At 37.9% G+C, this 25,098-nt stretch overlaps 1 protein-coding gene and 1 long non-coding RNA gene across 3 annotated transcripts; both read right to left on the bottom strand.

Annotated features, from left to right (window-relative positions):
- Positions 1-1,494: 1,494 nt before the first annotated feature.
- Positions 1,495-6,845, bottom strand: LOC113526218 (uncharacterized). 2 transcript variants are annotated; one of them, XR_008301840.1, is made up of 3 exons: positions 6,740-6,845; positions 5,783-5,931; positions 1,495-2,022 (listed from the first exon to the last, which is right to left on the bottom strand). It is a non-coding gene; the product is annotated as an uncharacterized LOC113526218 (long non-coding RNA). The 2 variants fall into 2 exon arrangements; XR_003402741.3 differs by lacking the exon at positions 6,740-6,845 and adding an exon at positions 6,447-6,601.
- Positions 6,846-21,787: 14,942 nt separating this feature from the next.
- crlf2 (cytokine receptor like factor 2) lies at positions 21,788-24,426 on the bottom strand. The gene is made up of 6 exons (XM_053234419.1): positions 23,955-24,426; positions 23,077-23,210; positions 22,748-22,895; positions 22,425-22,530; positions 22,261-22,307; positions 21,788-22,175 (listed from the first exon to the last, which is right to left on the bottom strand). The coding sequence occupies exons 1-5, from the start codon at positions 24,034-24,036 to the stop codon at positions 22,271-22,273; spliced, it is 507 nt and encodes a 168-aa protein (XP_053090394.1). The 5' UTR covers positions 24,037-24,426; the 3' UTR covers positions 21,788-22,175; positions 22,261-22,270.
- Between the last annotated feature and the right edge of the window lie 672 nt (positions 24,427-25,098).

Below are 25,098 nucleotides of genomic sequence, written 5' to 3'. Positions count from 1 at the left end.
CCACAACCACGTACCAAAATCTAGTGGAAAGCCTTTCCCAGAAGAATGGAGGTTATGATAACAGCAAAGGAGACTAAATCTGGAATAGGATGTTCTGCAAGCACATGTGGGTGTTATGGTCAGGTGTCCACAAAGTTTTAGCCATATAGTGTACATGTCAAGTAAAACTGGTTGTGAAGGTCAGTAGGGCCTTTTAGAACTGCAACTCTCTGTTTTATAAAATGTATATTTTTTTTTATAAAACTTTATATTTTTGTCAGAAATGAGAAAACTGACAAAAGTACAGAGATTATCATAAAAGAATGCAATTTTTCTTCTTCTAAAGGTTTCACTGTAATGTAAGATCAATGTAATCACAAAATCTGTTACAAAGTTGGAAACAATTCTCTCTAGGTAACACTGGTCAAATAAATGCAGAAAAAAATAAACAGACATTTGCAACTAAATTAGTATTTGCTGAAAGCTTTTCTGAATTTCATGTAAAATGTGACACTTCTGTCTTACAGTAGTAACACCGGCTCTCCATAACCCTGGGGAAACATGCTGAAAGGAGGATAATTAAAAGAATAATAAAATCAGCCTTCCATGGAGTAGCATTTAATTTAGTACAAAGATATTTGTCAGAACTGTAGCGGTGTGCTTGCATGCTCTACATATTCCACCTCAGTGGTGCTCCTTAGTCGAGTCAATATTGACAGTCTTCAGTTTGCCTCTTATCATCTCTTTGACATTCTATTGAGAATCAGTTGATGTTAGGAGGAAAAAGACAAAGAAACCCCTGACAGCAGATGAAGCAGACTTTTAGAGCCCCAAAAGAGCATCACAGCTGCCCCATGATCAACTAAAGAGAGTAGGGTAAATGTAGATACAATTTTCAAATGTCATATCAAGGTCTTTGTTGCAATTCCTGACTGGGGCATTAATGTGTTTAGAATGCACCATGTCCTGAACACTGTATTAGACAGTTTTCAGTCTTTGGGCTCACACTCAGAATTAAGTGTAATATCTGGCTGAATACATAACACCTGTTAAGGGTAAAGACTTGCTGGCATGCTCTGTCAAGACTCGATAACTCTGTGTGAACCTCTTGTTAAACTGTGGACATGTGGTGCATGTCTTTCTGAGGGGGAAAAAAACGTTGTCACTCAGTGCTTCATATGGCCTAAATTTCTTTTACTCCTTTACTCCTTTACTGACTTTACTGACATTGAGAAGCCATTTTGTGCCTGCTTTACTTGAGGTTTAAAGTGATAATACACAATAATCTGCAATGGCAATGTGGAACTCATAAAAAGCATTTAGGTAACAGCATCTAAGAATAAGACGTTTGGACCAGAGTAGTCAGTGGCACCTAAACATTCCAATAATTAAGAAAATGGTTGATTGAAGGCTGAAACCACAAGCTTACATACAAGATCCCTAGTTTTTACTGATGAAAGATGAATGTTAAACACAGAGTTCTCTTAAGATGACAAAGGGGAAAACACAAGCAGCTGTGAAAGCTTTCTGTTTATTATTGAGATACCAGAGAGGGAAAATTGGCCATGAGTCAGAGGGCAACTGATAGACGAATAGCAACAAGGGGAGAGATCACTACTATGACCTAACAATGTGATGAGTGAGGCCAAATCTTTTGAAACAGCACTCATGCAAGGTCACTTGGCATCTGGCACCACAGTGAAAACCCATGCATTCACTGTAGGAGCAGTTTTAATCTGAGGGCAAATGGATTGAGCCCTTGCAGGCCAAAATTGAGCAAACAGCTGTAAAATGACATCAACCACAAGCTTTGTGTTTTCACTGGGCCGCAGTTTCGCTCTTAAAAGGTTCCATCAGTACCTTGACAAAGCACAGCAGAATGACACATCTCTTCTGTGCTGCAGGCAGCCAGCTGGTGAAGTTCACACTTAAAGAGCTGCAGTGCAGGTCACTGATGTGATGCTGTCATGAGTGACTCACCGTCCTGCCTCTTGTCAGTCTCCCCGACATGTGAACTGCACACTGACACAAAAGCTCTTCACACTGTAAAAAAAAAAAAAAAAAAAAGCAAAGCATTTAAATAAAAAATGTGCAAAGCATTTAAATAAAAAGTCAGTTTCAGAAATGTGCTATAATGATCTCTTCATCAGTCACCAATTGTATCTACACTGCAAAACTCAAATCAGTTAAGGAAACTGAATGCCCTACACGGTTTAAGTTTAAAAACTTATAAAGATTTGAGTTAACTTATTCTTTGTTACACTTACCTAAATCCAGTAAGTTAAGTTTAAAGAACTAATTAAGTCGGTGTTTTTAAAGGCTCTTTTATTCAAAAAAGCTATGTTAAAAATAAAACAGCTCGCTTACTCTCATTAACCACTTTATCCTAGAGGCAATTTATCTGAGGACAGGAAGAACATGCGAAATTCCACATACACAGCCACCTGATGCCAAGCTCGAACCCAGGACACCAGAGCGGTGAGGCTAGAGTGCTCAAATATATTTGATGTGTTTTATTTTATTTGATTAGTAGCCATGAACTAATCATTAATGGTCAAAATGAATACCTCTGGCCTATATAGGTCACTATATGTTAACTAACTGAATTGAAGTTAAGTGACAGAATGCACTAACAAGTTTTTTTTTTTTTTTGGTATGATTTGTTGAGGAGAAATTTGAAAGATGTTTTGTTCTATGTTTAATCTAATATTTTTCAAATCATTACCTTGAGTCACATGACTTGTGCTTCCATAGAAAAATGAATCAAATTGAGTTCTCCAAACAATGTTCAGTTACTGAGTTAAGTTAGATAACTTAATTCAGAGAAGTAAGTATGACGTTTAAACCCATCTGAGTAGTGATTACTGATTTCATTTAGTCATTTCCACTGTTAGGTTTTACAGTGCATAAAACATCCCACTGGAAGCTGTACAGAAGAGTGCTGTAGAAACAGTACTGTGACTGTTTGACTTTAGCGGACCTTTATCCAAGTGGATGATGGCGAATTTCCATGAGTTATGCTGAAGAACTGCTTCAACATAGCTTTACAATTGAATATACACCCACTATTCACTTTATTAGGAACACCTGTACACCTGCATATTCATGCAGTTATCTAATCATGTGGCACCAGTGCAATGCAAAAACATCATGCAGATTCAGGTCAAGATAATGTTCACATCAAACATCCGAATGAAGAAACAGTGTGATCTCTGTGACATTAATTATGGCATGGATGTTGGTACCAGATGGGCTGGTTTGAGTATTTCAGAAACTGATGATCTCCAGGGATTTTCATACACAACGGTCTCTAGAGTTTACACAGAATCATGCAAAAATAAATAAATAAATAAAACATTGAGTGAGCAACAGTTCTGTGGGTGGAAACACATTGTTGATAAGAGAGGTCAGAGAAAAATGGCCAAATTGGTTTGAGCTGCCAGGAAGGATATAGTAACTCAAATACTCACTCTTTATAACCGTGGTGAGGAGAAAAGCATCTCAGCATGCACAAAACATCTACAACACTACAATGGTGGGCTAAAACAGCAGACCAAAGGCCACACTGAGTTCCACTCCTGTCAGCCAAGAACAGAAATCTGAGGCTATAATGGGCACAGGCTCAGCCAAACTGGACAGTTGAAGATTAGATTCAGCATGTTCGTTTTCTTGGCTGACAGGAGTAGAACTTGATGTGGTCTTCTGCTGTTCTAGCTCATCCACCTCAAGGTTTGATGCATTGTGCATTCGGATATACTTTTTGAGTTACTGTAGACTTCCTGTGCACTCTGAGATGCTTTTTGAGTTTCTATAGACTTCCTGTCAGCTCAAACCAGTCTGGTCATTCTCCTCTGATCTCTCTTATCAACAAAGTGTTTCAGCCTGCAGAACCTCTGCTCACAGGATGTTTTCTGTTTTTTGCACCATTCTGTTGTGTGTGAAATTCCCAGGAAATCAGCAGTTTCTGAAATACTCAAACCAGCCCATCTGGCACCAACTACCATGCCACAGTCAAAGTCACAGACAGCACACTTTTTCTTCATTCTGATGTTTGACATAAACATTGTATCTGTATGATTTTATGCACTGTGCTGCTGCCACGTGATTGGCTAATTAGATAACCAGATGAATGAGCAGGTGTACAGGTGTTCCTAATAAAGTGGGCAGTGAGTGTACATAATTCACACAAGTATAAAAAGTAACAAACTCTTAAAGTTATCATTAACATTGCCTTTAAAAATTTATTCCCACAATTTTTTTTGTGAGCTCAGTTTGCTTCTTGAAATCTCACACTTGCATTTCCAAAAGCTGCCCTTAAACACACTTAAGTCCTCTGTGCAGCAGCTGTGATTTAGCATATTAGCAGAACCAACTGTTTTCTGTCTGAGTATCTTTCCACTGTGACGCCGAGGGACCAATTGAGAATGAAATGTGTTTACACATTGAAGAAAATGCATACATTGCCTGAAGTGAGAAAATGTAAAGGAGAATGGAAGGGGAGAAGAGGCAAAACAGTGCTTTAAAGAAGTCTAGCACACTTAGCATGGCCTTATTACTTGTAGCACCACAGCTGCTGGTGGAATAATGAAATGCATTATTTGAACTGGTGTTGACTGATTATGGGTCTGGGGTAGGCCTGTGCTGATGAAACACAATGACACACAAGCTGAAAAGGCTACAGTTAGTTTGTTTATGTCTGCCTGAACAGTCAATTTTTCAATAGCATGTCAACTCTCCCTGAATGTATTTCATATATAATCTGCAGGCCTGTCATGTGTAGTGTCCATTCAAGTGTACATTCAATAGTAAATAATAATAATAAAAAAAAACATTAAATAAACAGCCTAATGAAGCTGTGATTAACTTAACCCAGGACTCAACACCAACTGTTAGGCCTATCAGTTTCTATACTGAATAACATTCTGTCAGCAAGCGTCCTCAGAAAGTTACAGTGCTGCATAAACGCTGACACGCCACACAGTGTCCTCTGGAGAGGATGGAATTGGGAGTCCTTTGGAGTGGATGGAATTGTGCTCTTTCACTAGATGTTTTATAACCCAATGAAATGCATTATTTGAACCGGTGTCGACTGATTGTGGGTCTGGGGTAGGCCTGCTGATGAAACACAATGACACACACAAGCTGAAAAGGCTCAAGACCAATTTGCTGTGTTGGTGTCAGAAAAACAATAAGCAAACAATGAATCAATCCTTAGGCAAAACAGAACATGTTGAACCTACTGAACTTCAGAATCTGTTATTTATGTCTTCTCATCCATTCTACCTGTTTTTCAGTGGCAGACATTGATGTTATGTAATTAATTAATAAATAAATAAATACTTAATACATTCATCTTCAGTAAGCACTTTATCCTGGTCAGGGTGATGGTGGTTCCACAGTCTATCCCAGGAACACTGAACACAAGGCAGGAATTTACCCTGGATGGGATGCCAGGCCATCACAGGGCAACATGCATACACACATTCACACACTCATTTACACCTGGGGTGATTTTGAATAGCCAGTCCACCTACTGGAGAACAGGAGGAGCATGGGGAGAACATGCACAGAAACTCTACAAATCTACACAGACGGTAACCCTAGCTCAGGCTCGAACCTGGAAGATGTGAAGCAGCAAAGATAAACCTCTGAAAGCTGCACCTCTGTGCCATTTTATTTATTTTCATTTTTGGTAGATCTGATCCTCCGTAAGGTATTATGCCAATTTTATTTCTTTATTACTCTATCCAAAGCATACTTGACTTAAAGCTTTTCTCACTGTGACTGAGTTACACATGCTAACCTGCTGAGGGATCATCCATCATCTTCCCAAACGTCACAGTTTCTGCCGCAGGACTGACCTCTTCTGAGCATGCAGGACTGACCTCTTCTGAGCATGCTGCACTGACTCGCAAGGCTTTATCAATGAGCTCTGATTTCTTTCAGACATGACTTCAATAAGGAAAAAAGAGGAAACAGACAAAAATTTCAAAAGCATAACCTTTTATTACAATATCTAGGCTATTTTCAAATGCAGTGGTGATAAACCTGTGTAAACTGAATGTAATCTACATGACACAGTATGTGAGCTTTAAGATGAAAATGAAAAGATTTTTTCCTTCTACAGAACTGTAAAGCACTGCATGACAAAACCATCAGAGGTCACTGCAGTGCAACAGGTAATGCACTAAGTGTTAGGTGATATCCATCCTCTGCTAAATAAAATAAAATAAAATAAAATAAAATAGGTACCAGACACACCACGAACTAATTTGTGTGTATACATGTGTGTGCAGTGTATACATACTGCATTTTTATGAAAATATTAGTGTCTTTGTTGGAATTATGCTATGTAAAAGACAAAATATTCTCCTCAGCGTTGTTCATGTGGCAGAGGTAAGTTGTTTCTATGGCAACAAACAAGCCTACACTAAAACGCAGTATATATTTGAAAGAAGAAAAGATACCTTATTTGGAAATTACTCAAGTACAGTTTAAAATAACCAGCAAGAAAACTACTTTCTCTTTGGTTATTACTTCTGGTTTACTTCTTTGGTTTGGCACTGCATATACCTCTGCTAATTTTCAGGCAACAGTTAACTAGTTAGCTCAGGTGCTAATAATTTGTCAGGTAAGGTTAATTTGTCAGCCTGGAAAATGGCGACTGCGCCGCTGGAAAATTAGCCAAAAGAGTCCAATAAATTCCTTATCAGGAAAAAAATGTAAAAAAAAATTATAACCATTTTATCCACTTTCTTACCACACACACTCGTCTTTTTTTTTCTCTGACGAGTATAGCTGGGAGTCGATCCCAAAAGGAATCGATTCTACGAATCCAGGCTTCAGGAATCGAGTAGATTCCCAACATATTCGGTTGACAGTAAATACAATGTTAAACACGAACGAAAGAAACCTTTATTAAAGATTAATACAAACATTACACAATGTTTACTTTTACATTACAGAAGAAGGTTAAAATGCAGGAAGTTAAAGCATCATTTGTAGTAGCATCAGTCCAAATTCCAGCCTCTGTAGGATGACAATTTCATATGTATCAGTATCGTGATTGTGTGTTGGTCTTTTATTAGTCCAGTAAATCTGATGCCATTACCTACATTTTCTTTTAAAAAATGCTGCAAATCGTAATCGTGTTTGTTTGTTAATTTCAAAATAGTCAAAGACAAAGTACAGCTCTTTTTTTTCTTTAAAACTTTTTTTTCCAAAACAAAAAGCCACTGACAGCCATTAGCATGACTCTCTTGATGATTGACAGCTTAATCCAGCTAACATAAGCTAAATTGCTTAAAAAAAAAAAAAAAAAAGACTGGGGCATTTATAATACATTTATGCAATTGTACAGCACTTGAGATTAGATTAGAATATTGTAAACCCGTATTGTTTTTGATTTAATTTTAGTGTATTTGTTACTGTGATTTGTGCAACCATGCTGCTCGTTTGCATGTTTTGGAGAAAAGGAAGTGTGTTTAAGAATCTACTCTCTGATTCTTGTCATGGCCCTCCTTTAAAAAATATTTAAAATTAAACTAATTTTGCAATTTTGTTTTGAATTTGGCTTGAGCATAAAGAGGGAATACGTACTCTGTTTTTATCAGTGTCTTAAATTATGTTCATTTCAGTTGTGGGCTGATATTACTTTATATTATTTTAATATCACAAATGTTATGGTAATAGAAAAGTCCAGTGTGTTGAAAGTTGTGCATGTTAGGCTGTATAGGAGGTCTTTCACTCAACCTTTCACAGCCATGAGTTTGCTTGGTTTTTCTTATGCCACTGATGAGATGATTGCATTTTAACTCACCTCATCAGTCTCTCTGGTTCTCCAATATTTTTTATTTTCTAATATTTTTAGCATTTATATTATAATATTGTACCATTTTAATGCACTAGGGTTGGAGACTATTCTCTCCCCCACTCATTTCCCCACTGAGGCTCTCATACAGCCTCAGATTTAAAGTAAGGTCTCCAGTGGGTTTAATTTAAAGCTGACAGTTTTCAAAATGGTCTGCCCTGCATCACTTTGATCTTGTGAAAGTTTTGGAAATCTCAGGCCTGAGCCAACTACTGGCCCATCATATTCCTGCTTCATTAGCAGACCTTTAGCTGTTTCGCAACGATTAAGCTGGTCAAGCAGCTGCACTCTGCCCAGGAATAAACCTGACTAATGATTTGCTAAAGAGACTTGACAGTGTGTTACAGTGAACAGTAATTGAATTTAAGCTCTAACAAGGCTTTGAACAAGTGAAAGAAATATTTTATAAGCTTGATGCAATTTGGTGGAGCAGATAATGAATCATAATGAATATTCCCTTTTGATTTTTTCTGTATAGTTGTCAGAGAAACAAGGCGAGAAACAAATCCAGCCAACCAGCCGTCAGACATTTTCTGACTCTTCTTTGGTTTGTTGCTTGGCTATAGGCAGATGCTGTTTGCAGTTATTTTGTTTTAGCTTACTATTCACTACCAATTGTTTCCGAACCATTTTAACAAGCTTGATGTGTCATAAAAATGCACGCACAGTGCAGTGTTTGTAGAAAAATACCCATGACATCTGCATTGTTAATAATATGCATAACCCTGCAGCATTGCCGCTTTTCTATGTATTTGTGTAACCAACAACACCTTGCTTTATTTTCTATTAAGCCAAACATGATTTAATGTATGAATTGCATGTAGGCATAAATAGAAACATTTTATGTATACAGTCATAATTACATTTCTTGTATGCACTTTAACAGGGCTCTCATAAAGCATAAACACTACACCTATAACCAGTTCAGGCATAAACTCTACTACTAGCACGACATTTAGTGCTGTTAGAACATCTGAATTTTTAGTATAAAGACTTGGAAACAGACAAAACTGGAGCAAAAGGTTTTTTCTTTTCTCTTCTTTCCTTTCTTTTTTTTTTTTTTTTTTGTCCAAAACAATTAGACATCAAAAGATTTTATTGCATTATTGAGCCCACTTATACAAAAACTTAGATCACAAAATGTGTCACAAGCCTTGTAAATTAGAAGACAAAATGATGAATTGGATAAAATTGGACTGAAAAACAATAATCAAATATTAAAAGAGGGTGCACTTTTCACTGCCACATCAAGGATACAGTAAGTAATCACCAAACTGGAACCCCATCATTTGTTCCGTTTAGTGTAAAAGTAATAAAAGGCATGTCAGAGTCCCCTGTGTGATATAGGACCCTGGCCATTCATTATGCACTGGACCCAATGCGATAAACCAGGCTAATAGGGACAATCTGTAGGCAAATAAGGTCATTATGATAATAAGAGTGGTGATAATAAGGCATATTTTGCTTACTTGTTTTGTTTTTACCTATTTACTGTGATAAACAAAAGAGCACCATTAGATTATAGCGCTTCTTTGAATTAGATTTCAGTGCAGAGAACAAGCACCATGTGCTTCGAATTTATAAAGCATGAATCGAAATGTGATTAAACTTTTGCAATTAGGTCCTTATCTCAGCCTGTAAGTTCATGGACATGCTTTTCTCAGCTTTATAGCTTTAAGGACTGAGAGAGAGACCTGTAACTCGGTTAGTAGTAGCTTATTTTGTCATATTGTATTACATTAGCCTTCAGTTGGATAACCTATTATTGTACATACTAGACTAACTGCCAGAGGGCATGATGAGCTCTCTTAATTGTCCTTAATAGCTGAATGTGTACTGCCTTAAACTGACCTTGTTTTCTTATGCCTATATCTTAATGTTAGTTTCCAAACTTGAATATGAGAACAACTATATGCAGGACTACTAAACCCAACTAGTTTGTTAATATGATACCTGGTATTTTATCTCCAACTAACCTATGGTCATAGTGCTGAAGAGCTGTCAGGAGAAAGTAGCCGAAAGCCACAGACCATCTATAGGTCTACCTTGGCTATTAACACCATCATTGGTTTATACAGCAGATATTCCTATTTTAGAACAACCCATCACTGTCACCATACAAACGTCACATCTGTCATCCACCCAGTGGAGGAAGTCATATTATCTACTCTTACCTACCTGCCAAGGTAAACTGTTTTGACAGGAGGGATAATGCTATGTCCCTGTCACATACATGTAGGAAAAATGTCTGGCTGTCAGGCAGTTGGTAGAGATTGGCACACTTTTAAAAGGTGATTCCCCCCCCCCCCAAATTTTTTTTGTTACAGCTTTTAATTATATTTAAATTGCTGTTAATGAGGCCAAGACATGTGTGGTGTTCATCTTTTGCTTCTGCTGCACTAAAGCTATGAGGTAAATGTACAGCTACACAGTAATTAAAGTTTATAGCAATCATCACTTGCCTCAAATAATATTTGGCTAAATGTAAATATGTGGAAGACAAAATCCAAATGAAAATGTAATGTTATGTGTAAAGTGGTGATGTATCCTTATATTTCCCTATAATTTTAATTGCCTAGATATATATGCAATTTTTGGCTCAAAATGAAAATTAAAATTCAATAATGAAATTTAAAAATGAAAGTAAAATTGGTCTACAACTACTGTCATTTCATTAACACAGACTGAAAGTTTTAATGAGTATGAAAACAATGTAAATCATATGCTATACAGGTCTCACCAGATTCATCGGATCTCAACCTAACTGAACACCTATGGGAGATCTTGGACCAACTTGTTAGTCAGTGCTTTCCACCACCATCATCAATGCACCAACTGAGGGAACATCTTTTGGAAAAACAGTGTTCTTCCCTCCATTACAGTTCCAGGGACTGAAGCTGTTCTGGTAGCTCATGGTGGCCGTTCACCTTACTAAGGTAGGTCTAAATATGTTATGTGATTACGCAGTTGTGGTATCTAAATTATATTTGAAATGCCCTCAATTATATGCATTTACATTCTCTGCTATGGCATCTGAATTTTTAATATGAAGGGCAGCACAACAACATGCTGGAATGATGGCACAAATCAAATGTAAAGTAGTAAACAGTGTTTCCCCTCTTTGCCATTATACATTCACAATATGCACTGATTCTGAGATGATTGCATTTTCTTATGCTAAGCAGAGAAGGTGGCTGTGTCTGAAACATGGTGGCCAAGAGAACATTTCTGTAAAGTTAGAACCCCTATGTGCCCCTATATGCATATATTCACATGTGCTATAAAACCTTGTGATAGTATAGTTTTTGAGAAATGAAAGTACATATTAATACATGTGACATCAGTCAGGAGCCCATCAATGTCCAGGCTGGATCAAAATCGTTTGTGCTATATTTGTCCTGGGTAGAGCTGTCAAACTGATATTGAAAGCTTTTAAAAACGCTATCATTCAACCCTTGACCTATATCAACTTGAACCTCTGTTAACAAGGCAGTCTAGATCTTAAATGTGACACAGAGATTCAAAATCCTTGAGGTATAATGGTGTGCTTTAGCAGCGAAACCAGCGATTCAGATATGCAGAATGGAAGTTGTAGGCATTTATATTGTTCAAATTGTCTGAATTAATAATTTCAGCATAAACAATGTAATGGCAATTTTCAGAAGTGGAAACATTGGCAACAAATTGATTCATTCAAAATGATTGATTAAAATTTTGCTTTTGATACAAATCCACATTTAGCTAGTCTCTAATGAAGTAAAATCAATTATTTCTTTGCCAATCGTCTACATTTGTCCTAATTTGTAGAAATTCTTGCCTACCCAAGAACAATGCTTCCCATGCCAAGTCCATTAAAAACACCAGATTGTCTGCTGAGTTTGAGTTTGTTACAAGATCTCGTGTGAATTTGCAGGATTTGCAGTGGCATATTACAGAGCAACAGGTCAGGTAATGATGAAACGACATTATGTCGTTTCTTCACTGTCGCTGTTTTTCGTGTTCGCTTTTTTCTCTGACCTATTATCAACGCCGTGGAGAGAGAGACAGGTGACATGGCGCACAAGGGCGCTGGGATGGCAAGAGGGGGAGAAAATACTGAATTAATTTGACAGTGAATAAGTGACAGCCGTTTCTGCCTCTTTGTGCGGAGCTGCTTCGCTCTCTTTCTCTCCGTCTCTAATTGCACCACGGACAGCTTTAAACACGCTGGGGAATTGAGCTGAAGCTTTGGCAGAGATGAACGGTGATTTGGTGCTGCTTTATTTGCATGATAATTAGTTAACGACGGTATATATTTTAATTTATGTACTCTCCAGCATTCAGAATAGCCTTCTTGAAAAAAACCTAAGGGGAGCCACAGAGTGTATCTATGCATGAATTAGAGTGATTAAAGGGTTCACTGAGCTGTGCCTTGATGTGTTTATTAAATTAATAAGGAAACTGACAGATAAGAGTTTGACTCTGGTTGAGATTCTGTCTTTCATGGAATCCAGGCAAAATTTCCTTCCTTTATTAGTTACAGTGTGATTGATCTTATTTCCTTCCTTGCATAGTTTAATTATGCCTTAAAATGTTGTTTTAATACACACTCACAATGCATTAAATGAGGCACAACTGATTACACATAAATATCTACAAACATTTGTATCTGTAGTTGCTTACATATATACATTCTATAAAGTTATTTGTGTAGTATTCAATCTATTTTAAGAAAAATTACTTCAGGAACTCAAGTTTGACAAATGACATGTACCAAGCTTGAAAAGTAAATTAGTATATTCAGTATATGTATCCATATTCAAGTGAGATTAGCTTGATTCAGACAACCTAATACTAATATAATATAGATACTAACAGAAAAATCGTAAACATTCTTCAATTCTCTAAACTCTAAATTGCTCAGGCAAGGACCTTAAAGTGTTCTTCGGTTTGTCCCTGTGGGGACTCTTAAAGGTTTCCTAATATAACCAAATATAATCTAAAATGCTTAGAACCTTTGAGGAAGCATTTCAAGCATATTTCCGGACACAGCAGAAATCTTTCATTTCTAACAGAGTTTTAATTCTGACTGTGGTCCTCCAGGCATTTTAGAGTATGTTCACATGTTTTAAATCAGGTAAACATTAGAGTGTAAACATAAATGTAGAAGTTGTGTTTATTTCTGCTGCCAAATCTTATTTTAAATTAGTGAAACATGTTACATCTTGCTGAAACTCAGCCTATCTTCTATTCCTCGATATGTGGGGACTACTCTTTCTGGGGTTTATCATCTACAGTCATTCATCTCAGACAAACCAAAGGCACAATAACGTTTGTGAAGATTTAGGAGTTGGATTTTGTTCTTTGCTCTTTAGAGACAGGATGCCTGTCAAGTTCATGGTGATCTCATCTACCAGCCTTCTTTGAGTCCAAAATCTGGAGCTCCAGAGCCTCAACTCTGACCCATTGCAGCAGCCCTCAGCCACAGCATATATTCGGGCCATTAAAATTAAAGAAGCTCCTTACTGTTGAAACGACATGTCCATCCCATACTCCAACATGCTGCGGGAACAAAGGGAACAATCTATTTTCCTGATAGAAGCCAACAGTTGGTAAGAGGTTTGAGATGAGTGTGAGGATACAATTTGCCTAGAGAGTGCCTGAGGATCAAGCCAGGCCTGACTCACTCTGGAATGAGGCTGTCAGCTGGCATTCAGCAGTAATTGCTTCCCATGGCAGGACCCCACCAGCCCGAGAAGAATCTGCACGTCAGGCTCGTCAACCCGGGAATCAATTTTCACAACAGCCCAATCATAATTGTTTTCTAAGGATGTGGAACTTGTTGCCAATGTGAGCGCTAGCCAAGGCCTGATTGACACTCATTGACTTGAGAGAGCAGGATAGCAGGATTAGGGCCGATCTGGCCCACAGCTCAGAGGCTCTGCACAGTCTTTGTCACTCAGCCTGAGAGGAGTGCAGAGAGAGAGAGAAGGTTTAGAGATCTAAACCTGAACCAGTGGAAATGTCAATTTAGCCCAAACTGAGAGGCTCTTCTTGAAATGTTTCAGACTGAGTAAACTTTAGTGAAAAATTTAGTTACACAATGTTTGAAAATAATTTCACGTGAAACATGGGCTTACACAGCACATACAAAGAGAGTAAAATTGCTGAATCTGTATATAATATGTAGATTGCCCAGATATCAGCAATGTGCCTCAAGTCAAATCCTAGTGAATGACTGCTAGATTGTTTCTCCTTCAGGCAACAACCAGGGGACTGTTTTATGCTTTCTGTAATAGAGGCCCATTTGAGCCCCAAACTGTGCTATGCCTATTTCATCTATACATAGCTAATATTGGCCCGATGTTAAGCACTGAGTTGAACTGAAGGGCCCTTGAATGCATGCTGCCACTGCTTACAGGTCCCCAGACCCTCTGAAATGTCACTTTAGCCAAGGACTAACATGTAGCACTTCTAGTCAGTGACACTGACACACTATTATCTGTCTGGAGAAGAGAGGACATGATGTTGTCAGAAATGCATGTCTCTACACATGTATCCATCACACAGGGGCAGATGGCTAGGATCGAATTATTTTCGTGTAAAAGCCCTTGTGAAGTTCAAAACGATTACTGCCGCAGATGCCTCCTGCAAGAGGCATAATAGAGAAGCATCTTGGGAGAGCAGCAGCCGTACAGATGATGCTGTGGCTTTCTTCTATGCTCAGCACAGCAGAATAACAAGGGAAAGCATTACAGTGCCATGGGGGCCCCTAGCAAATATGAGCTTGAACATCAATGAATCTATTGTACGTTCTGTGAATGTCAGCTCTAATGCTTGACTACAGTCTTTTGCGCCAATTCCACTTTGGTTGGCCTTAGATAGGTAGCTGCAATATACACTTGCTTAAAAATTGAGAGAAAGGCATAGTCTGAAAAAGTACACAAAAAGAACCCAAGGTGTATACTGGTTAATATGTAAATATTTCTGACATAAATACATCAATGAGTATGCATCATTAGAGGCTTGCAAGTCTCACTGGGACCGGCCTTCTGTTGCTCAGTCACTGGCTTCATTAGCATTTACCTTCTCCAAGCTCTCTTTAGCATGAATATGTACATGTTTTAGCACTGCACTACATGTCCTCCATTCAGGATCCCTCACAGAAATACACAACCAATAGAGGTCCTTTTTAAGACTTTACATCATATGGCCCAGGAACTGAATATGTTGAGTAGATAATGTTTGTGCCAGCCTCTTCTTCATGTAGGGCTGAGCACTGCATGACTACCTGAGCATATACCCAGCCCCTTTATCCTGTATCTGCAGCATGAGCAAAAAGAGCTCACAGCAGGGGGCAATATGTGCATGTGTGTATGTAGTAGGCTTTCACTGTAGTCTCTGGTGATTGACTATTATGTGCATTCTTTAACCCACAGGAATTAATTAGCCCATCTTTTACCCAAACAGGAGTACTTATTGTATGTTTGGGCACCATGTTGAGAGTTTTTTTTTTTTAACCATGCAGAGATTTCCACAAAAAAGCATTGTACATCATTCTAACCATGCTCTCTTATGCAGCATATTTTACCTTTTTATTTAATGCTGAATGACTTCTCTGTACAAGGAGAAAACTCCTCATTGAGGAGCTCTTTTTTAAGATTGTTCTTATATTTAAATTCCAGGTCTTGTGTTAAACAAGGCGTGACATGGCTCATGAAAATAGTATATAATATGAAATTATGACCTTGGTATTATAAGATTCTATCTAGGTTAGGAATGAACGAGAAATATTATAATGCCACGAAATGTTATTATACTCCTCCACCACTCACAATGTAAGATACAATTAGATCCAAGTCTTTGGCATCTTGGATACATGTGAATCTTTTCTTTCCTCATCCATTTGTTCCCTACTGTGTCATTAAGGAGTGACATGGGCATCTGTGGGTGTGACTCAGGGAAACAGTCAGCCATCCTTTAATCTAGTCGAGCCATGTTTCTTATCTGTGTACAGAAATGACTTGAGGAAGATGGAGTCATTACCTCCTGCACGTGCTCTATAGCATTCCCCAGGGAGAAGACCATGTAGCGCTGCGATTCCCCTAAGATCGTCTACAATGCTAGGATGTCCCACTTTATAGCTGTTGGACCAAGTCAGAGTGCAGCAGCTGTCACACCGAATGGCCCGATAATAGCCCTTAACTCAGCTGTTTAGGGAACACCAGGGTCAGGGGTGAGATGTTTTTTTTTTTCCTAGGAAAAAAAATGGAATGTAAAATGGCTGCTCAGCATCATTCCAACTGACAGTGCTCATTAGCATCTCCCCTGACACCTGTCAGTCTGAAACTTCCATAGTGTCCACCCTGGCCTCATCGTCTCAGCACCCTTCCAGTCCCACCTCCATCGTCTCCATGAAGGAAAGGGTGAAAGGTAGCGGGGATGCGTGCTACCAGGAAGAGGAATGCGTTATTGCAGTCTGACAGGTGTCTCCATGTAAAGGCAGCACCCCAGCACATGTAACACATCAGCAGACTGAGTCGGCTTCATTGTGATCCAAATTAGAGTGGGACTGTGCGCATCTCACAACGCTACCTCATCAGAATCTTAAGTATTTTTATGCAAACCATGAGTGTGTTTGTTGGGGAGCACCGGCAGCGCCTGATGAGCATCTCATTATCTCCACACCAGCCGAACACACTGTGTGGAGCATAATCAAAGCCTGGGGGTACGTATTAATTATCCTTTTGAATAGTGATGAAATTTTAAAAAGATCTCCTTAAGGCTCCCAATCATCAGCAGATGAAACAAAGCTTGGCGCAGCTTGCGCGCCAAGGCTCACATGTGTTTTTACATCTGTTCAGGATATTTCAATTTGATGCTCAACAAGCTAAACCTGAGATTAAAGGATCATACGTGTCAGCCACACAAACATCACTTCCAGAGTGAGCAGGAGTGTTCCAGCACAACCAAGAGAGAGAGGCATCGCCCGCCGCAGACAATGGTGTGTGTGTGTCTGTCTGTGTGTGTGAGTGCATCTTTGGGATGTCTGCAAGTCAAGGCTGATGTGATGCCTCTCACATGTTTGAGATGTCAAGAAAGAAATCTGTCTCAGGATTTGCGTTTTGGAAATATTCATAACCTTTTTTCTTTTTCTTTCTTTCTTTCTTCTTATTATTTTTTAAAAAAAGGTGTTTCCTTTAATGAACACATTTCAGAAATTGTTTTCAACATTCATAATTAATGGAGTAAAACCTTATGTATGAGCAAGGTTAGTTTGTTAATGCGAATACATAATAAAGTACAAGACTGTACTGCTACAATAGAGCACCTATGAAGCAGATGGAAATTCTCTGCACAAGGCCAGTATATTAATTTTGGTCTGATTTTTTGAATGAATGCATAAATGGCCTCTCACTAAGCAATGTCCTTGAGGAACCTTTGAAGAACCGAAAAGTGTAAATTGATCTGTCTTTATTGAGAGATCAATTTACACTTTTTGGTTACTCAAAGGTTCCTTAAGAGTTCTTTGGATAATTAAGAGTTCTTAACATCCTGAATGAGTATCTGTAGGAATTTCAGCTAATTATTGTGTGCTTATTGTATTATAACAATTCCTTTACTATTATTTCTATATTGCTGACAAATCCTTTACTAATAATGCTTTACTAATATTTCTATTAAATATTGTAATATGACCTGAAAAATAGGAAAAATAAATATTCTACATGCCTTCTATGTATGAACAGAGTGCAGCGTGAGACTGACCTTTGGATATCAGTGGATATAATATCCACCCTCAGCTAGCTCTCCCACTACTGCCCTGCAGCTTCCTCTCCTCCACTGAGAGAACTACATCTCATATATGCTAGTGGCAAAAACTAATAATCACCAACGATCTCACATATACCAAACCTTCTTTTGTTTTCAATGCCCAAGCCAAAGCAGCGATCTCCATGTCTTTTGCTTTAAAGCTATATACCAGAGGTCATCAATTCCAGACCTGGAGAGCCAGAGTCCAGCATAATTTGGCTGCCCTAACACACCTACTAAGCCTGATAATTAACTGGTGAGTTAAATCAGATGTTATCAAGCTAGGAAATCATCAAACTGTGCTGCACTCCAGCCCTTCAGGACTGGAATTGATGACCCCTGCTGCAGACAGACTATAGATCAATGTGCTAAGCTGATAATAACCTGTGCAATCCTTTGAAAGTTTTGACTTCTTGTAATTTGTCTGTCTGGTGTCTGCTTCCATGACCATGCAGGAGAGTCTGAGAGCTGCTTAAAATGGAGTAGCAAACATAATTGTGACAGGCCCAACGAGCAGGTGGGGTCACAAGCAATAACGGCAAATGAATACCGGATCAGCCACAGCATAATCAGGCATGGAGCAACTTGAACCCCATACTCCTCAAATAGAGCATTATTCTGCACCGAGAGGTGAGACTATTAACACAGGAGGGGATAAAACTCCAGCTGTCAAGCTCTCACCCTGTCTGCTCTCTTTCTGCCGCTGTACTTTATGTTCACACGTTGCATTTGCAAATGATTCTTCCATTTGTCAAGTTGTTGGCAAACCTGTCACCCTCACCTGGTGAAAAGCAAATAATTTATTTATTTGACTTCAACATAATTAAAGGCATTACCACGGTGCTTGGCAGTGACACCTTTTTATGCAATCAAGTGCCAAAGTGCGAAGAGTTTAGACATGCCTGTAGGATGGGTGTAAGTTTTCTCTTTTTTGGGCTTAAAAAAATTAAATAGTGGCAGGATGAAGGAGGTTCTTGCTGCTGCCTCCTCTGGAGATGGGAGACAAGAGATGAGTATGGAGAAAAATATTTTAATACAACAGCCAGGAATACATTTAGCAAGAAAGCTTTTGTGAGTGTTTCTGTTCACTCAGTGTGGACTGCAGGATTTTCAGCAGGGCTATGCAGTGAGAATGGAAAGAGCTGCGATTCTGGTTTCAATTTTTTTTCTATTTTCTCTGTTTAGGGAAGTGACTGTATAAATGTTATATATTCGTTCCTGAGCAGTGAGTTTCAGAGGAAGTGGTTGATAGCGGTGCCTCTTTTTATTTAAATAATTGAATAGAAAAGAAGGCCTCTGCAGAGTTTGTATTTATGCAACAAACCCCCATCTTTTTTTCAGAGCACTTGCACACTTACACAACTTCACACCCACACCCAAGAGCAGGCTTGATGTCAAACAAGGACGGATTTCCTCATTTGTTTGAACTAAAATGCTGTAAAGGAGTCTAGCATGGGTACAATCTGGTCAGCCTCCAGTGGGTTTGCCAACAGTAGCTTTTGTCATCCACCATTTGCTGCCTGGGGCCTCTGACAGACTCGACCTAGCATATTAAAAAACAAGTTGATGGAAGTAAAAACAATGCTGGTGGAAAAGAGATTGTGCTGTTTTACATCTCCTGTAAGTGTCTGCTTCAGGGACAGTTTATCTGCAAGATACAATGGCTCTTTGACATTGTCAACTTCTGTCATGTTGCCACAGTTAGTCTTCGATCATGGCACAGCTCAAGTCACTGCTCCACCTGCATGTTCTTTAGGTGGCTGGTAAAGAGTGTGAGTCGGCTTGCTCTTTGTGTGGAATGTCTCCGGGCCTTTATGATAATGAATCTTCCCCCCACTAAAACATTACAATAAATAAAACATGCCATTCCAAGGAGTTTGATCTGCTGTATGTGTGTGAGTGTGTGTGTGTGTGTGTGTGTGTGTGTGCATATAAAACTGCTGGATTTTGCACATTACATGATAGTAGACACTTTCTTTCTCACTCACATACACACTCTCAAACACACACACATACTAAAAATACACCAGGGACTGTGATTTTTCCCCATTTTCCAGGCACTAATATACAATGTGTAATTATATATATATATATATATATATATATATATATATATATATATATATATATATATATATATATATATATGTGTGTGTGTGTGTGTGTGTGTGTGTGTGTGTGTAAAATTGTGTAACTAAGGAAACATGACTCTAAGCCATATTTGCTATACTTAATTTAGTAATTAAGTAAAATATTTGCTGATCTCATGCAAACTGCTTTGTGCATGAATATTTCAGCCAGCGGTAGAAACAATATTTTAAGGAATCTATTCAATACAAAAGACGTTAATCAGTTACGTGATGAACGTTTTCATTTCTCATATATCCTGAATGTCAGAACTAGGCCTACATATTTATTTTATCTCCTGTTTGAGTGCTAGAAGAGGCTGAAACATAAAACCGGCAAGACAAGATGTAAGAGCCAGACAACAGTTCTGATTATTCATGGCTATCCTAAATAACCCTTTTTTCTTCTCGCCCTCATTTGTGCACAGCTGCTTTGTTCACTGCGCAATTCCCTAACTGCAAGATAATTTCTTTGTTTTCACAAGAATTTTGTGGTCACAGTTTGCATGCCCCCCTTGGTTAGTGCTCAGGTGCTTATAGTGGAACACTGCACAGCCTCTCCAGCTCAGCTCGGCTCAATCACATCCACCCCGAGGCTGTAGGTTTGTGCATCAAAGAGAGTTTACACCATGGAGCAGTTGGTTCGAAGAAAAAGATGAAACACTGATTTTAAAAAAAGATTTTTTTTTCTCTGGAAGCGCTGTAGTTTTGAGGAGTTCAAAAGCTCAATTAGAGTTAGTCACAAGTTTGTCAGCATAAACAATACTCAAGCTATGATAAATATATGAGAACATATTAGACATTGTGGTTAAACGAGCTGCATTACAAGATTATGAAGGACAGCCTGTATGTAGATGCACTAAGCACGATTTGTGTAGATTGCTGCTAAAACACACTCTTTCCTTCTATGGAACTCTGCACTCACAACACCTTTTATGCTACATGATCTGTTATGGGGTTCTCATAGACCATTTGTACATTGCCTTTTACAATTTTAACCAAAATGTGTTGCAATAATTATCAATATAATATAAAGTATTACAATATAAAGTATCAGAAAGATCTCCTCTGTTGTGCAGATGTCTTCACAAAGCTGCTCTTTGTAGTCAGTAATATGATCCCTCTGGTCCACGCTCTACCTAAAAGACCTGACAATGAAAGTGGTCACATTTACACTGAGTAAATGCTAATGTAAACATAAAGTTAACGTTTCACTGTAAAAGTTAAGCTCCTTATTGATCTGTCAAGTATGGCAAGATGTACACTCCATGAAGGGATCAGTCACTATGCAGTGTAGAATTCAGAAAATTCTAATAAGCTGTTTTAAAAGCCCCAAACATTGCTTAAACAAAGGTATATTTGTTAATGCTATGATGTATAAATCTCATAATTAAAGACAAAAATAGTGAAAACAGACATTAAAATAGGTCTTGCCTGCACCGTGTCTGCTCTGTGTGCATGGAAGAGAAATATTAAACCGACAACATGCGACGTAAACACTGATCAATCTGTGAAGACTTAAACACAAACCAGAGTCATTAACTTTATATGTGTCTCTTAATGAGTGTTTGAATATCCTGTCCTGCTTGTGTTTATTTTCCTGCTCTCCTTCCTCATCAGTCATGGCAATAAGGAGCACACTGCAGAAGCAGATCCTTCCTGCCCTGGCTTTTTGATGCCATCACACTAAAACTACACATCTATTATGCAGGCAGCTACATTAATCTTTTAAATCGGCATTCAAATTAACCTATATCCTCCTTTTAGTGTGAGATGTGGTGATGATGAGTGTGTTCCTCACTGCCTTTGGTACACCTCAACCATCCTCAAACTCTTCAGAATAGTAAGAGTGCCCTCTTTTGTCCAGCTGTAATGTTGCACACGGGCATAAGAGAACTGGCTTGGGTTTCTGTAAATGCTCACTGGTAAAGAATAAAAGTGTTTAGACAAAAAAAAAAGTGTATGGCAGCCCGGTAGATCAGTCATGAAATGTGCAGGTTTAAGTAAAAATTTAAAAACATATCTATATAGTATTTAATAGGTAAACAAACTTAAGACAATCGCACAGTAGCATAGCAGCACACTTGTTCACTCTTTCTTTCCCTAATCCATGCTTAAATAAGCTAAGTCAATATTTAAATAATGATGTAGCCTGGTCTGGTAGCTGGACACTGTGCAACAATGTTGTCCTCAGATGTATCAGAAGAGTAAATGCAATACATGCTGTTATTTGTGGCAAGGTCAAAGCCATGCTTTCCAGGAACTGAGTGAGTAGGATGACTGTGAAGGGGCTGTTCATCAAGATCACACTTGATGATAGTGATTTCAGTCTTCTCCTCCTCCCTGTCATAGATCTTTATTTCTGATACCTTGCAGTCTTCACATGTTTGTGCAAAGTTGCTCCACCACTTTCAAGAGAAAGAGAAAAGCAATTTAAACAATTATGTTATGTTATGTTGTTAGTCCAGACTGACTGTGCTTAACTGACCTTACCTGAATCTGTTCAATGTTTAAAATTCTCTCTTGGGTATGCTTTGGATCTGGAATTATAGGAAGGACAAGTCTTCTTACCCTTTGTGGAGAGACATAGTCGTGTTCTTATGAGCTACTCTCAGAAGTTCTATATAACTTTTTTGAAAAAAGTCAGCGAGACTCACCGATCATGTGTTATTGCATAGACAAGCATGAAACCCACCAGGGGCAGCATCGTTATCAACAGATAATCCTTTACAGTAAATGAGGAGGTATCTGTCATGCAGGGTGCTTGAATAAAATAAAAAGGGTGAGGAGGTAAAAAAAGAAGAAGGTCAAAACATATATATATATATATATATATATATATATATATATATATATATATATATATATATATATATATATAGCATATAATGTAATCTGTATAACATAGCAAATTTATTCTAGTGAACACATTTGTCCAGAACTAGAAGGCACGGCTGCCAAAACGTAGATACTCCTTTACCTGTGTCATTCTTCCAGTATTTTATGGGACTCCATTCTCCCCAGTTCTTTTGGGTACATCCTAGCCTCATCCTTAGTCTGAAAGCATAATTCTTTTTCATATCTGGAGCAGGCAGCTCGAAGGAGAACCCTGAAATGTCAGTATAATTCTGTAAAGAATATGAATACACACAAACCAATAAATCATATGATAAATCATATGAAAAAACCAAACCATCTATTTTTCAAGATTTGTATTTTTAAATACTTAGTCAATTTGGTTATAAATTAAAATAGTCATTGTGGTTATAAATTACAGGATTTTCCCCAGTGTGCTCAGATGTGCAGTACCTTCCAGGAAGTCTCACAGTGGCTCCTGTACTGCACGTGGGTTCTGTAACACAGCTTGCTTTTTCGCTTATCTGGCCACTCCCAAGACAAATTTATGCTATGTGATGTGTGGCTGATCTTCATATTAAAAGTGTCTAGATTTTTAAAAAAAAAAAAAAGGAGAAGAAGAAGACAAAATACATTTTACAATTTAACATATTCCATCATATTGTGGTAAAAGTTTTTTCTTCCTGCACAGGATTTATGAGCTACTGCGGGTGTCATGTAACATTGCAGTGACTTTTGATGTGGCTCCTCAGTCAGTGTCGGCGTACTTGCCATGACGCACTTACCATGAGGCTCTCAGCTAGAATTATGTCTCTGTGGTAATGTGTGCCTTCCTATGTGGCTATGACACCTATGCCCTATCCAAACCCCATGAAAATCTAAGCCTGTAGTATTGGAGTGCACATGCCAGTGAGAATGTATTGCTCTGGATATGAATCAGATAATTAGTTTGTTTAATTATAAAAGCTTACTCACACTGAGAGAAATTGAAAAAGTTTTTTAAAAAAAACAACAACCTATTTTTAATTTATTATTCATATTATTATAACAACCTCTTAATAATAATAATAATAATAATAATTATTATTATTATTATTGTTATTGTTATTGTTATTGTTATTGTTATTATTATTATTATAACCCCTTAATATTATCATGAATGTTTACTCTCTGAATAATATATTCATTTACACCAATATTCATTCATACATCTTTACACTCCTTATCATGCCAGCCACAAATTTTGGTAATTTTTAATGGGACAAAAAAAATTATAATCTCAAAACAAAACAAAACAATAAAAACAACCAAACAACCCTAAAGCCACTTACCCACTGAAGAGCCTTTGACTCTGGATTGAGCACAGAGCACAGCAGACAAGATTAGCAGTACACAGCAAGTGCAGCACTTCATCACTGGTCCTCATCAATGGGTGCGCTCACTCTCGTGAAGTAAGGAGCGCAGTGAGAATATATCGTCTTTTATCACTTAACCACGCTCACTTCCTCTTTCTTGCTATCTGCTATAAACCCTTCACTGCTACTTAGTACACAGCTAAAGCAAAACCTGTCTGTGATAAAGCAGTCTATACATTTCACCTGAGAGTTTTGACAGTTTTCCCCTAGTTATTGACCTTATATCTGGATGTCCGACATTCAAAATTATTTTTCTCTGTAGTCCATGTCAAGGATTATTGTAACAGAGTAGTGATATTTTTTTTTCTAAATCAAAACCTGTGTGAGTTTCTTGAGTGGTGATTATCCGGGCTGTTATTACACTGATATTTAAAAAAAATCAATAATCTGTTCATATGTAAAGCCTGAAGCTGCCACAATGTAAGCAAAGTAACCAAAAAAACTGTGAAGCAGAGAAAAGTTGGGCTATAAAAGCACTGTGGTCATCACAGACGGGTGAAGTTTGAACAGGGGGATTTCCTAAACTTGTGGAACATAGATTCGTAGAAAATGTACAGTCATTCTGTACATTTTAGAACATATTTACTTACCATGAGTGGGGGAATCTTTGGTAATATATCATAATCAAAATAATTGTAAAAAATTGCTGTGTTGGTAAGAGGTACATAGTGAATTCATAGTGAATGAAGGAGTCACATACCTAATTCTATGTACGTAAAAATTACTTGCTAGTGATCAAAATATAATGGACAGTCTTACAGAAGCAGAGCTGCAATCTATCCAGCAGCTCTGGATGTATGGTGCCTACGTCAAGATAAGCTCTTCTTTGACAAATAGTTACAGGCCAATTTATGATTAATAATTAATGTAAGATTTAGAATGATTGTAGTTGTTTGTACTTCCCATGCTTACGAATCTCATGCATGCTACTAAGAATGGAAAAAATATATAAATTAATAAAGTTCCCAGAATGAGCAGAGATTAAAAAAACAAAAAACAGCCATCATAGCTTGCAGCAGCTTATGTATCTACACATGCCTTTCAATTTTTGTATTGTATT

This window comes from Pangasianodon hypophthalmus, chromosome 5 (assembly GCF_027358585.1).
Source record: "Pangasianodon hypophthalmus isolate fPanHyp1 chromosome 5, fPanHyp1.pri, whole genome shotgun sequence".
Lineage (NCBI taxonomy): Eukaryota > Metazoa > Chordata > Actinopteri > Siluriformes > Pangasiidae > Pangasianodon > Pangasianodon hypophthalmus.
The sequence above is the reverse complement of the archived record's forward strand: the minus strand, read 5'-3'. Positions and strand labels throughout refer to the sequence as shown.

What these genes read in the sequence shown, in the direction of transcription:
- crlf2 (XM_053234419.1), bottom strand. Translation starts at nt 24,036, where the DNA reads ATGAAGTGCTGCACTTGCTGTGTACTGCTAATCTTGTCTGCTGTGCTC. An exon ending in AGTCAAAGGCTCTTCAGTGG is followed by an intron (nt 23,211 to 23,954) that starts GTAAGTGGCTTT and finishes TTAAAAATCTAG; the next exon opens with ACACTTTTAATATGAAGATC. An exon ending in ATACTGGAAGAATGACACAG is followed by an intron (nt 22,531 to 22,747) that starts GTAAAGGAGTAT and finishes ATTTTATTCAAG; the next exon opens with CACCCTGCATGACAGATACC.